Consider the following 15291-nt stretch of genomic DNA (forward strand, 5'->3'; position numbering starts at 1 on the left):
CCCATTTTATAGGTCTAGTACCCAAGGCTCAGATCATTTAAGTAATTCTGTTTTTCTCAAGACCACAAGCTGGTGAATAGTCAAGTTTGAACCTGTATGTGTTTCACTTTAAGAGTATATCATTGTTTTGTACACTTGAAACTAAAAAAAAAAGAAAAGGAAAAAGAAAAATAAGTGTATCAGGAGACAGAACCCATAGAGTAATTTAAAAAGGGAAGTTTAATTTAAAGAATTATTAAGCTATGATACAAGAATAACCCTAAGATACAAAAGAACTCTAAAGGATACTCTAAGGTTGAAGGAGAGATCCAAGGAATGACAGATTTGTAAGGGTGACCCCTTCCTCCAGGCTGGGGTCCAAACTGTTTTAGAGATAGTGTAGGTGCAGCCTCCTGGATGACAGCGAAGTGTGCTGGTTTGCTTGGGCCAGAACTGATCTGTGGTTCTTGGTGAGTGGCTGAGCCCAGGTTGCAGAGGGAGCTGGGGCACTGGTGTGAAACCTGCAGTACGTGGTGTCTGTGGTGAGGGCCACAGGAAAGTAAGTGATGTCCAGGCTAGGCCTATGAGGTCACTGAGGAACAGTGTATGTGGTGGGACAGGGCCCTGGCAGATGTCCTCCCAGTCCTGCTGGGAAGCCCATTCCTCTTACAAGGCCCTCCATCACTCTCTCGGGAAGCTTAACATCATGCTCACTGAAGCAGAAAAGCTGAAGACCTTCTGTCCGTTGTTTCAGAGCAGATATGGAAAGGTGGATTTGGAGCTGAGAGGCAGTAAATTGTTAAATAGCACAAAGACCTATGTTCCTTTTACTGTTGATTTCACACCTATCTTTGTTATCACATGTGAGCATTATCATCATACTAGTGTTGATATCTTAAATGTTTTTTTCCCATCCATCTGGGATGGGTGACTGAAATATAAGAGTAGTTCCTAACCTTTTATATTTTGTAGATCACTATCCACAACATCTCCCACCCTGTAAGAGGGGGTGCTCAGTTTTTTATTTTGCAGCATAAAGATAGTTCATTGTTTTTATCAAATATATTTAATCTTTTAATAAGAACAACAAAACAACCCATACAAATTATAATCATCATTTCCCATATTTTAATATTGAAAATGATAGGATGTATTTTGTCCCAAAATTAAGGATAGGATTTCAAATTTAATAACTATGATTTTGGTAAAGTAAAAACTGTTTTTCTTATTTTTCTCATTTTTGCCTCAATTGATAGACAGGCTCTTGCCATATAAGATTGTTGGGATAACAAAGACTATCACGGACTCTGGGAGAATCCTGTGTATCAATGTCTAGGAAAAATGGCTGACCATCTGACCTCTTTTCTTCGTTGCCTATCCAAAAAATAAAAGAAATATATAACAAACAATTTGATGTATTGATAAGAATCTGTGGTCCATATCATAGACATGGGCATTATTTTATGTTTGGGCTGACTTTGGCCTAGAATTAAGGAGTTTAGTACAACATTTAAAGTATGTGCTTTCAAGGTGGACTACCTATATTTGGATTCTGGTCTTTCCTTACTGTGATTTTAGGCAAGTGATTTAATGTTTATATGCCTCAGTTTCCTTGGTACTTTTGAGACGATTACATGGAACAATTATACAGTTTCTGGAACATCATAAGTGGTCAATGAATGTCTTCTTAATTCTGCGGCTGCCTCCTTAATTCTGCTGCTGCTTCACTACTAGTACTTTCTTATTAAAAGTATTATTCTGCACATTTAAGGCAATCATAACATACCAGCTACATAAATTATTTCTGGTAACTCTGCAGTCCTGAGAGTTGAAGTTTATGGTAGTAAATTATAGTGCATAAGGCAAGTTGAGACAAGACAGAGCTTCCTTCCAGGGAAGATAATTTCTTTTTTTTAACCTGTTTTTCTTGTTAATAATTTGAAAGTTCTATTGAAAAGCTGTGAAGTACCTGTCTGTTCATGTTATCACAATCCACAAAACAACTTGTAAAGTTGTTTCTGAATGAAGAAAAGGGAAGCCTCTTTAACCGTTTAGATTTACTGAGATACTTGTATTGACTCCTATGGATGTTACATGCAGAGACACCTCCCTTGATTGTGCAGCTGGCAAACGTCCTTTTATGCTATGTGAACATTTTATCTGTGTTGATGTCTACACTCACCTATAGGCTATAGTGGAAATTATAGGTCTTTATATAGTTTGAAGGATATAACACTAGCTTGATTCAAGGCAAAAAAAGTCAAGATGAGACAAGCCATTTAGTATTGTAGCTTCACATGGAAAACAGGAAAAGAAAGAACAATGTATGGAAAGAATGAAAAAGGTTTTGTAACTGACATGGGATAGACTTTTTTCTCTCTTTCTTATGGGAGCCACCAGTTCTACATAGAAAATGATACAATTTAATGTGAGAAAAACATCAGTACATTCTTGTCGTTAAATTTTTATTTCATTTTTTAGAGTATTTTACCATTTTACGTGGTCTTATAAACCTGATATGGGAGATACTAGACATACTCTACTATCCAGAGATAGCACACTAGACATAATGCTGCAAGCACTAAACATTCATTATTATAACTTCCAAACTGCCTGTGTGGTGCTCCATTCCTGATAGACGCTGAGTAAATGATTACTGAATGAATAAATGAAGGACTGAAATAACAAGGGAAGTGAATTTGTTGTATATGTTGTGAAGGTACTGCAAATACAAGGCATTTCAGAATCAGATTGGTTGATTAATAGAGTTCCCATTCTGAAATGAGTCTTTTGAGAAGTCTCTTTCTACTTAGTTTGCTTTATTAAAGTATGTGATTTTAAAAGAATCTATTAATAGTTTCTATGCTAGAATGACAATTCTGACTCTTTGTTTTTTGGTGGTTTTCTGTGGTGCTTGTTTTCTGCATCTTTCCCCAATCAACATCTGCCATCATAGCTTCAAGCAAAATGGATGGTAAAGTAATAAGGAAGACTATTCCTTTTTGATTTCTCGATTTGTGTTCATTACAAAGTCCTAAAGTGTGTGTGGCTAAACAAATGAACCAAAAACTATTTACAACAGGTATTAATAAGGGCCAAAATTGTCTCCGCTGTTTGATATGTATTTTAATAAAGACTCAGGTTGGCATCCTCAAGAGTGGTTGTGGGAAATGATACACTTGTGTGCCAATCACACTGAAATGGCGGTTTAAATCTGTGGTACTTGTGTGACTTGTACTGAAACATTTTAAGAAGGTCAGTATGAAGCAAGCAGCCAGCTGTTGGGTTTATCAAAGATAAACTCCTGCAGAGTACAGCGGCATTTAATACACCAGTGGAGCATGAAAAAACTGAGCAAATTAAATTGAGAAAGCAGCTGCTTGTCGAAGATGTGTATCTTTATATTGAACTCCACAGGATGGATTTAGGAAGTTGGATTAAAACATTCTATCAAGAAAAATCTCAAAACCTTGGATTTTCTTTCAATAAAACAGATAATTTTTAAAAATGTGTAACTATTTTTCCCAGTACCTCTATAAAATGATTCTTAGTCTCATTTCTTTAAAACTCATAATGCATCACAAGAAAGAGAACCATGAAGCAATCTTAGCCTCGTAAGCTGTGATAAAGCAGAATTTGTTGTCAGTATATTCACAAAGTTAAAAAAGAGATTTGCCATCTTATTTTTACCCTGTTCCTTCAGAAGTGATACAGATCTATATGAATTTCAAAATCCAGTAATCCATATTTTGTTTGGTTGTAAGCAAATAATACCTATATTAAAAAAAGGTTCAGAGCACTTTTTAAAAACCAGAATAAAGTCAACTCCTGTTTATTTTTCCTTTTTAGTGTACTGAAACTTTGAGGATTCTTTGTTTAGTGTTGCAGAATCATTCAGACTTAAAAAAATTATACGTGGGGAATATGTTTTAATACATAGGTTGTATGGTAAACAGATGAATGATATATGACTTCCCTATATTATTATAACTGTTCTGTACATTTTTCTAGCAATCAGTTTAACCTGAGAAGAAAGTCAAGATGCATACCAAAAAAATTTTTAAGATAATATCCTTAAGGATTATGCAACAACTTTTAGAAAAGAGAAACAAGAAAGAACAATTTTACCTAATGGCTGCAGAGTAACTTCATAGTTCCTGAATTAGGATCCTTAATTCTCAGAGTGCTTAAAATAATGAATATGAATGCCATTTCATGCATATGAAAATAATTTTTATTTCATTTGAATAGTGGTTTTGTGCAAATATTTAAGAACAGATAAGTGCAAAGTGCAGTGAATTTTAAGTGAAAAGCAATTACAGTTGTTCACTCTTGGCTTTGAACAGCTGCTGGAAAAGTAGTGCTCATTGTTGTTCCTTTCTCTGTAACTAAATGATATTCTGTGCATGTTCCATACTCTTCATTTGCATTTCTGAGATTCTGAAATCTGACCACAGAATTCTTTCAGTGGTTATTTGAGGTGGCACATATTTTATGTCTATTTTCCACGTGGATATGTTATGAAAGGGTTTGATAGCGAAATCCTATCTTCTCTCCTTATAGATGGGTTCACATTGTTTGTGCCCTGTATGTTCCTGGAGTAGCCTTTGGAGATATTGACAAATTACGACCAGTAACACTAACAGAGATGAACTATTCCAAATATGGTGCCAAGGTGAGACAAAGTGTTTTTGATTGTCTAAAGGGAAAGTTTTTACTTACGAGTTTATATAGCTTTTTACTAATATTGTTGAATACAGAAATAAATGCTTGTTATTAATCATGCTGTTCATATAGCAGTTAACACTGAATCATTTATTATTGATAGTAATTTTCCCAGAAAGCCAAAACTGTATAAATTCTTTCAGGTATTTTTAATTTAGAATAACTTGTGGGATAAAATACTCATTGATACTGCTAGTTCTCTGGCATTTAACACACTGCCTAGTAAATAGTGAGTTCTCTGACTAAATCCTTATTTTTAATTAGTTGGATCAAATACAATCATAATGTTTGCCTTTACTTTTAGAATTTACCAAAATTATGAAAAAGAGTACAGGAAGCCCCTGCTATTTTATTCAGGTTTCAAGGACTGGTTTTATCTTTATGACTGTATAACCTGCTGAGCAAATGATCCTCAGCTTTGATAGTTTATAAATTGGTTTTCACTGATTAAGCTTTAGGATTGTAAGTGATAAAAACACCCAGTTATTAATTTAAACTTAGGTATAAATTACCACAAACATTCCTAGAATACTAGAACTAATTAGGCACCAATATGTTCTCTTTTCATTCCTGTTTATTAGGAAATTGGCAAGGAAGACTCTTGAATAACATCAATAACATATTAAAGGTGGGTGGGGAACTTATAGATTGTTGGAAAATTCCGATACTGAAAATTTATAGAAATTTGACAGTTTTTGCTATTAAAATTCGAATATCCTCCTTGGGCTCTACCACCATCCCCGTGCCCCACCCTCCCCCTGCACTCCACTACTCTTGTGCTTTAGTGTAGGTAATTTCTGTTAAACTATATGCAGCTCCCCTCTCCAGAATTAGCAAAAGCCCCACAGGGGAGGAAAGCAGGCTCAAGCACTGAACTTAACTTTCCTGGTCCTTAGGTAATTCTACACTATCCTGTTAGCTCTCTGACACCTTTAAGTTATAGTTTAAAAAAAAAAAAAGTTTACGTTTTCCTGTTGAGCAGCATTAAAACAAATTACTTAGTCCACCATTACTGGAAGTGGAAGTTAGTACTTTTTTGGTAGTAGCATCATAATTCATAAGCACAGAACCTGGAAGGGACTAGCTTGTCATGTTCAATAGGCACATGTTATTATCATAAATATAAATCTAGAAGCAATTTAAAAAAACAGTAACTAGATAGTACTTCATATAACTGAAGCCAGCAGTGACCTCTAGAATGAAGAGTCAGCAAATGGGCAATTGTTAGCTGATTTTTTCTTTATCACCTGCTTTTGTTTTGAAGTATTACTGGGAAATAGAGTTGAAAATTACGTATTCTCTAGCTCATCTGCAAAATCAAACACAGGGTTGCGAATTATAATTGGGACAGCGCCTCTGCACCACACCATCTACCCATTTCCTAATCCTGATTACTTTCTCCCCGGTGTTCTCAGTTTCTTAGTTCCCTAGCATTTTAAGTGATTCAGGCAATTGAGGAAGATTCTATTTTTTTGTAAGATTGTTCTGTACTCTAATAAAGACTTTATTGTCAGGAAATGTTTCTTTGTATTCACTCTGAAATCCCTTGTTCAATTTCATATTACATTAAATTACTCAGGAAACTATTCTAAACAATTTGGTTCCATTCATACCTAGTATTGACATCCTTTAAATAATTTAATTTCTTTTTTCTCCCTCCTTCTCTATTTCCTCTCTCTATTTTTTGGTCTCATGTTTAGATTACTATTTGCTGGTATTTTATAGCATACACATTCTACTGTTACTGGAAAAAGACCCTTAACGAGGCGGTAGAGTATCAGGGTTTGGGGGTGTGTCAACATCCGTGCCCAGAGTTCTGTCCTTGTTATTTTCATTCATTGCTGATGTGTCAGTCTGGTGATGTCTACCCAGCAGGTCATCACTAACTGCAACAGCATTCTAACTACATTTTTAGTGTCTATTGAAACACTTTATTTCCCCGTTTGTATGTTTCCCTCATATTTAATTTCCTTAGAATACATTTACTAAATAGTACTTCTTTGATTGTCTATGGGCAGTCTTCCACAATTTTAGCAAGCTTTTCTTTTATGAAGATTCCTATTACCAGAGCAGTTTATATTTTGAGACTAGATTTTTTTTTCTCTCTCTTTGGTTAAGATAGTTAAAAGGATAAAAAAGTTAATAAATTTGGGGTAATTTCAGCAGATTATGCTTTTAGTTTTCACTTTTTCCCTTTGTATATAGATATAATGTAAATAATTGGCTATATCGTGTGTCACTGATTTCACCAAATTGTTTACTTAAGATTACTTTTAATTTTCTTAAAGATATTTTTAAAAATGCATGATTTCTTTGGCTATAATGTTTATATCTTTTGGCGAATTTTCTCTGGCTTTTTATTTATTTATTTTCATTTTTCCAAGCAGTTTTATATTGTTCAGATCAGTGTAGCTTAATGGTTAACAGCATGGACTGTAAAGTAAGAAAACCCTGGTTTGAAGACTGGTTCCCAATAATTTTTTGTGTTATTTCGAGCAGATGTCTTCACCTATCTTCCCTTCAATTTTGTCATGTATAAAATGGAAATACTTATAGTACCTGGAATAATGTGAAATGATACTAATATATGTAAAGTGCTAAGAATAATACCTAACACATGATAAGTCTGTAAATAATATTATTTTCATCATTACTATACTATCAGTGGAATTTTGGTTTTCTGAACAACAAACAGAACTGCTTTTTTTCATATAAACTTTTGACTTGCTACAGTTATTGTTTGTATTGATAAAGTGTTGGTTCACTACTTGTGTTTTGTGGATGCTTTGTAGGAGAACGCAGTGTTTGTTCTGGAAATATTTTTACTCTGAGCATTTTCCTGTTATTCCATCGTAGGAGTGTAGCTTCTGTGAAGACCCTCGTTTTGCTAGAACTGGAGTTTGCATTAGCTGTGATGCAGGGATGTGCAGAGCATATTTCCATGTGACCTGTGCTCAGAAGGAAGGTCTGCTTTCAGAGGCAGCAGCAGAAGAGGTAGGTATATTTAAACCTATCATTGGTGAGTATGTTCCTAAGACTTCTCAGTACTCTGTTATATCCTACAATAGGTATGCATCATATAATAAATGTACAGGTTTATTCTTAAAGTCTTTACCTAAATCACTGGTCTAAAACCTCCAAGAATAAACAAGGAATATCAGGTTTTTCCAATTTTAAAGCAAGTCAGACATTTGGAAATCCTGTTAAAATTTTTAGTGAGATCTGACTCATGAAATTAATTCTTTCAAGGTGTCTGTGAGGTTAAAGCTGTCTTCATAACAATATGAAAATGGTATATACTTTTTTTATTCTTAATTGTCTCATGAGCAGTAGTGGAGATATCCAGAAACTATATGACATAACAATATAACACTGAATGCAGAAACAGTTTTGAGAATCCCGGTATCTTCTTTAATGTTAGCTATCTAGATATTAAAGTGATTTGCAAAAACGTAAAATGGTGCCACTCTTCTCAATAAATTTCTGTGTGTGTACGTAAATTATAGTATTACTCATAAATATGTTATTTATGTTAACATGTAATGGGCTTATTGTTATTTTAAAATAAATATTTAAAAAATTTCTCAGTTCTAATTTCTGATATGATAAATATCTATAAATATGACTCATAGGCTCTCTGGGGTCTTCAGTAATTTTTAAGAAGTCTGTTAAAGAGTCCTGAGACCAAGTTTTGTTGCTTCTTAAAGCTTTTTATATGGGCAGGTAGTTGAGTGTGTGGTAATTCTTACTGTATAGCCATGATGGATTTATGTTTCTTCTTGTTATGTTTCTTCTTTTATTTGGTAAATTGTGAATTTGGAAAGGGCCACGTAAGTTTAAGAAAATGTAAAATATAATAAAAAATGCAGTTGGCTAATTCTGAAGTATGTGCAGAGCAGAGTATTAGTACTTTCCTAGGTAAGACGATATCAAATAAGATGAGTTTCAGCTGCAGAATGAGAATTTACTCTTTTTGTTTTAACAAATGCAGTTTAAAAATGAAAAGTAGAATTGGATACTTTTAAAGTGTTATATAATCATTGAATTATACATATTTTTGTTTCAGAAGGAAATGTCAACTTTCAATAAACTTAATATAAATAGTTAATATCTAACGCCTTTGTAAAATCTGAAGTAGATAATTTTGCTTTCCTGGATAAAGCCTTATTTTGCCATTAGCTAGATTGGTACTAATTTTTATATAAATAAAATATAATATTTTATTACGTATAAAGAAACTTCTATATATATATTTCAAAAAATTTTATAAGAAATGTAATTTAAATACATAAAAACACTTAATATTAATTTAGATTTAGTTCACCTTGGGTTTAGACTGTCATGTTCTGTATACAATATGTATGAGTGTTTTAAAAATTGATAAAATAATTCATAAAAGTTAGGGGAAAATAAACAAGTGATGAATGCCAAATGGGAAAAATATACCTTTACAAATGTGATCAAGCTGAATACAGAGTCTTATCTTAGATAGAAACCGTGTGCAGAATATCAGTAAAGCTAAGTTGGTTACATTCAGTTTTTATAAGAAGAAATACTGAACAGCTATAGACATAGTTTTCTTTGTGGTTCAGAAATCATACATCATCAAACTTATTTTTCTTCTTTGGTATCTAGACACCATGCATCTGGGCATTGAATTTGCATTTAATATTTTTATGTGTAAAAGGGCCTAGAAATTTTAAGTACAGTAATAAGAAATTAAGAATTATTGCTCAAATTTATTGTTTTTCTTTTCTGGTCTTCATTTGGGAGTTTCAGATTTGAGTGCAAGACTCTTTAAGAAATAAATTACAACTGTATTATAAACGAGTTAATCATAAAATGTCTGCAAGGCACAGCAGTTGAGGAATGACAAATATAACTCAGCAAGCATTTGTGGAACATAAATATAATAGTCCTTCTTTGTGTTCTATAACCCAGTTAAGTTGTATTATGGGGTGACTTAAACTTTGTTTAGCAAACAGTGAAATTTATATTTAAAGCAGCTTCACGGTACTTGGTGAAGTCAAAGTTATGATTGAGGGCCTATGCGTATATGCAAAGTAGTGAGGTAGATATTGGGGTAGAGGAGTCTGTCAGGGAGTATCAAATAGCTTTAAGGTACAGTGTTCACTTAGGTGGGGATAGATAGTAAACACAATGAAATGTTCAACACCCATACGAGATGGTATTAAAAGATATCACAGTGCCTAATGTGGACAAAAGTGATATAAATACAGAAAAAAGAAGGTTCCCTGGAAGAACCAGAAACTTAGAGCTGGACTGTCTTGACTTACCTATCTTTTACCTTTAGTTATTTAAGGATTGCAGATTAATGTATTTTACTGTCATTCATTCAACATAATTATTTAATGGATATATTGACCTACTATGTATCAGGCATTGTTATATACCCTACAGAGATAGTAGTGAACAAAACAGACAAACTATGTGCTCTTAAAGTAGTTTACATTTGATTGGCAGGATGGGAGAGGACAGACAGTGAAAAAGTAAGCAAAAATATGTTGTTATGAGTGCTGTGAAGAAATATAAAGCAGGGTAAAGTATTTAGGGAGTAATGAGGGAGGGTAAAATGCTCCTTTATATGGGGAGATCAAAGAAGGGCTCTCTAATACAGTGACATTTTATGAAACATATGTAAGGAAAGTGGTAGGGAACATACGTTCATTTGAGAGATCATTACAGGTGGAGGAATAATATGCAGAGACTGAGGTAGGGACATACTTGGTTTGAGGGTCAACAAGGAGACTGGTATGGCTGGTACAGAGTTAGTGGCTGGAGTTGGTAAGAAGGGAGGAAGGAGAGGTAGCAGAGGGCCACATCACACCGTAGGACCTAGAAGAACTTGGGGAAGATTTTGGATTTTTACTCTGAGATGGAAAGCCTTGAGTTTTGCATAGAGTACATGTGAATCAACTACTGTTTAAAAGGACCACCCTGATTATGTGTCAGGTATACACTGTGGGGAGGCAAGAGTAAAAGTAGGGAGACCAGTTAGGAATCTTACTGCGACAGGTTTAGGATGGAGGTAATGAGAAGTCACCAATTTTGTAGGTATTTGCTGGTAGATTGTTTATAGATTATAATAGAAAGAGAGGGATCAAAGATGACTTCTCTTTGGCCTGAGCTTCTAGTACAATGGAGTTGTAATTTACTGAGATGGAGAAGACTGCAGGAAGAGCTGATCGGTTGCAGGACCAAGGATTCGGTTTTGGACATGTTGAGTTCAAGATGCCTATTAGACGTCTAAGAGGAGACATCAAGTAGATAGTTGGCTATCTGAGTCTGAAGTTCAGGGAAGCATTCAAGGCTAAAAATATAAATTTGAGAGCTGTCAGGGTATACATAATTTATAGGGAAATATCTAGAGCATGAGAATAGATTGAGATGAGAAGAAGTCTGGTGACAGCCATCAGGTTGAGGAAATAAGGAACAATCTACCCAGGAGACCAAAATAATGAGGTAAAAAACTGAGAGTAGTATTCTAGGAGTGTTTCAAAGAGAGAGTGAGCAATTGTGTTAAATGAGTAAGAGTAAGATTGAGATATAACCATTAGACTTGGCAAAATAAAGGTCATTTTCACTTGACAGGAGCTACTATTGGAGTGGTTGGTAGTAGTCATGAAAACTTGGGAGTAGAATAGAATTGAAGATAGCTAATAAAGATAGGCTTTTAGATTTTTCCTTTTAAGAGGAGTTTAGAAATGGAACAGCATATGGGAGCCGACAGAAGATCTTGAACTTTTTTTTTTTAAGGTATTACAGTATGTTTAGTATACTATATGCTGAAGTATGCTGAAGGAAATGATACAGTAGAGAGAAAAAATGCAGAAGAGAGGTAGAATTGCTGGAGGAAAGGGGGTGGGATCCAAATCACAAGTGAAGGAGTTAACCTTAGATTGGAACATTGGGCAATCTATCTGCAGTAACGGGAGATTAGGCAAGGATTATGGGTAGGGATGCAGATAGGTTGATGCATGTAGTGATTGGAGGATGCAGAAATTCTTATTTTGTTGCTTTTTTTCCCCCTCCCCAACCCTTTCCAGTGAAATAAGGAAGAGTCAGGATCTGCAAATCAGGAGTAAGGAGGAGATATTGAAGGCTTGAGGGAGAGAGGAAGTTATTCAATAATTATCTGTGAAAATGGAGAGTAAATCAACTTGGGAATGTGTTCAACTGCTCAGATGGAGGTGCACAGTAGGGGAAGAGCTGGGTTTATCTGTGCTTCAGGTCTTGTCAAGCAAAGCTAGATGAAGAAGACAGGAGCAAGTGAGTTGTCTGTGCAAAGGAGTAATTACCTGATGGACGGGGGAATAATCAGGTAGCTAGCGCAGTCGTTAATGGGCATGGGCTGTGGCACAGTCGGAAGGTAGAAAGTCAGTACGTTGTTGATGCAAATGGTGTTAAAAACTTGTTTGAGTCTTAGAGGGAGTGACCAGGAAAGATAAAAAGTGATGCTCAGAGAATGATATTGTAGGCATTGAGAGAGAGAGTGCAGGATCTTGGTACCGTCATGGCAATTAAGTGGCTGAGGTGGGTAGACAAGAATATTGATGATATTATAATTAAGATAAATATGATATGCTCCTAACTCATTATAGTATTTATGCACTCTGTATTCAATAAAAAACTTCAGTTATATTATTAAGATACCAATAAAGCACCTTTGCTTTCTTAAAAATATGCTGGTTTTATAAGTGCCCCTTGGTTCTCATTGTGCAAAACTGCCAGTAGTTTCTTCTTTCAGTTTATGCTCTTTTGATCTGTTGTGTCAGTATTACTCAGGGAGCTTTGTTTAAGAAAAAAAATATACGTGTTTTTCTTAAGATTCTAGACCAAACCATGCAGTCCAGAGGCCCACAGGCTAAATTTAGATGGGAATAGTATTATAAAAAGAAAACCTTGAATGTTAATGATTTTAGATGGGGCATTCCAGTTTCCCACAGGCCCTAAAGGTCACATGCCCCTCCGCCTCCCCCGCCATTTATTCCCCACCACCGTCATTTACTTCTGTCTTATAATTTTCTAGCATCTTTCAGCCCCCCCTTTACTCATTTATGTTTACCGGTACTGGTTCTCATGCAGTCATATTTAAAACCCTTGCCTTGGACCTACTGAATCAGAATCTCCAGAGTTGGGCTTTGTCCTATTTAGAAACCACCTTGAGTAAGTCTGATAACAGTCAGGTAGTGGTTGAGAAAGACAGATCTTACTAGCCATGGGTCTTGGGTCAGCAGCTTAACCTTTCTGGTTTTCAGCTTTCTATCCAGAAAATCGATATTAAAATAAAGGACTTATCTCATGCTGTAGTGATGAAGGATAAATGAGATAGTATATGCAGAGGCACCTGTGCATGGTATGTAGTAGATATGCAGAAAAATGTTTTTCCCTTTCCATTTCCAGAGTAGGATTTTGAAAGCTTCATTTCTCTAAGTAGGTTGAAGGAATATTCCAAGTGAACCAATACATTAATTAAGGACACTATTTTGACTGATTTAACAAAACTGAATAACCAGTGGCTTAAACTACGTCTAATTATCTCTTAATATTAAGATTCCAGACTGATTTGATATCTATAGGAGTTTGGCTCCAGGGACCTTCTTCTTACTTGATGCTTCCTCTTTTCTTAGTCTGTTGCACTTTCTCACATGGTCTCATATGGTCAGAGATGGTTTGTCACAATTTTGACTGGGTTCCACCTCATTGGAAGGAAGAAAGAGGAGGTTAAGAGTGAGCAGCTTCCTTTCAAGGGCATGGTCTGGAAATTTCACATACCTCATTGGCCAGAACTTATCACATGGCTATATCTCAGTCTCAGGGGGGCTTGGAACAGAGCGTTTCTAGCAGTTTAGCCACATATCCAGTAAAACTTCAGAGGTTTCTGATATTAACTGGAAGAAAAGGGGAGAATAGATAATGGAAGACAGTGGTTTTTACAATACTTAATATTTGCTTGGTATGTCTGTTGCATTCTCTGTACAAGATTAATCCCTTGGTCATGCTAGCCTTAGAATTAGGGTTCATGGTCCTCCAATCCCAAATTAACTAATTAAAAGAAAACAAACAAAATTACCTGGTGTACTTATTTCCTTACAGATATCTTTTAGACCAGGGGTGTCCAAACTTTTTTCAACGTTTTTTACCAAGGGCCATATGCGGTAAAATACACAAACAGCCAGGCCACTCACTTGAGGTGAAGTATGTATTGCCTCACCTGGTTTATTTAAGTAAACTAAATATATTTTTGGAATTTGCTGCGGGCCAATTAACAATGGATTGCGGACCACAGTTGGCCTGCGGGTCGCAGTTTGACACCCCTGTTTTAGACCAAAGATAACTGGTCTTTTTCTTAAGCCAAGGTCTTGTCCTAATGCTCAACTCACCTATGTAAGCATGAATCCTATCTCTCATACTCTCAATGTCACACTTTCCTACTGTAAAACAGTAGAATAATACTTCAGATCTGGCCGTTTGGCTGAGGTTCAATATAATCTTTATTTCCATGTAGCATCTTTTGTCACCAAGAGTTAGAGCATGTCATGAGAAAGCAGGTGTGTGTGTGTGTGTGTGTGTGTGTGTGTGTGTGAATGCAATCTCCTACCTACATTTTTTAAAAATTTTGTAGCTATAGGAAGTAGTTATTATTAAGTCAGTTTTACTAATAAGTTACACAGAGGCCCAGAGTTTGAAATCGCAATACTAGTAAATGGTGAAGCCAAGATTTGTATCCAGGTTTGTATATTTCCAAATTCTGTGCTCTTATTCACAGTGCTATACTATTACATCTGTGGAGATAACACTACAGAATTGCTCTTTTTAATGTAAAGGACACCTTAGATTCTTTCTCTTTGGGTTGTAAAACCCAACCTTAGTAAGACACCCTTTAAATATTAACTTAGATAAAAATTATATGGATTCTTATCTTTATTTCTCCTCCTTGGGACATACCTAAAGAATGAACTACCTGTCATTTTGTTATCAGTCACATTGTAGATTACATTGTAGATTTTAGGCTATGTATTTACAAACTATTTCTGTTTTTAATAGAGTAAATTTCTTTTTTTTGTACCTTACTCTTTATGAATAAAAAATGTACCCATTAGGTTCATATCATGAAAGATGGTTATGAAAGAGCTGTGTTTCCATTTTAGGGTTATATAAAGAGTTAAAGGGGATACCTAAAGTGTTTTATTGACTGGTCCTGGCCTTCTAAATCCATTGTTGTCCTGAGTAGAATCTGTCTATGCATTACCATCCAATTAGAAATGTCCCACTTACCAGTGTTGGCTAGTTCTGTATTTTTCTGACTATATTGTTTTGTAATATTAATCTATGTATGCATAACACTAGTGTTTAATGATGGTTTCTACCTGAGATGATTAAAATTCTATTTGTTTTAAATGGGGTTATTCTTTTAGGTATACAAGTATAATTAAATGTAATACACAAGATTTGGTTTCAGTATTTTTAAATCTACAAGGCCCTTTCTAGAAAAAAAAACATTGTTAATTTGAAGTTGATAATACAAGATTAAGTTTTAAAGCAGCAATTCTTATCATTATGTAT

At 34.9% G+C, this 15291-nt stretch overlaps 1 protein-coding gene across 16 annotated transcripts in view; it reads left to right on the forward strand.

The window, feature by feature from the left end:
* The window catches only part of PHF14 (PHD finger protein 14), a 174376-nt gene that overhangs the window by 24654 nt on the left and 134431 nt on the right, over positions 1-15291 (forward strand). For all 16 annotated transcript variants that reach the window (XR_012498888.1, XR_012498886.1, XR_012498887.1 and 13 more), the window contains exons 6-7: positions 4543-4654; positions 7561-7698. Coding sequence is in view for 12 of the 16 variants with exons in the window: in XM_074340780.1 (XP_074196881.1) it covers positions 4543-4654; positions 7561-7698 (250 nt within the window). In the remaining 4 variants the exon portion in view is untranslated. The remainder of the gene's footprint in view (positions 1-4542; positions 4655-7560; positions 7699-15291) is intronic.

This window comes from Rhinolophus sinicus, linkage group LG09 (assembly GCF_036562045.2).
Source record: "Rhinolophus sinicus isolate RSC01 linkage group LG09, ASM3656204v1, whole genome shotgun sequence".
NCBI lineage: Eukaryota > Metazoa > Chordata > Mammalia > Chiroptera > Rhinolophidae > Rhinolophus > Rhinolophus sinicus.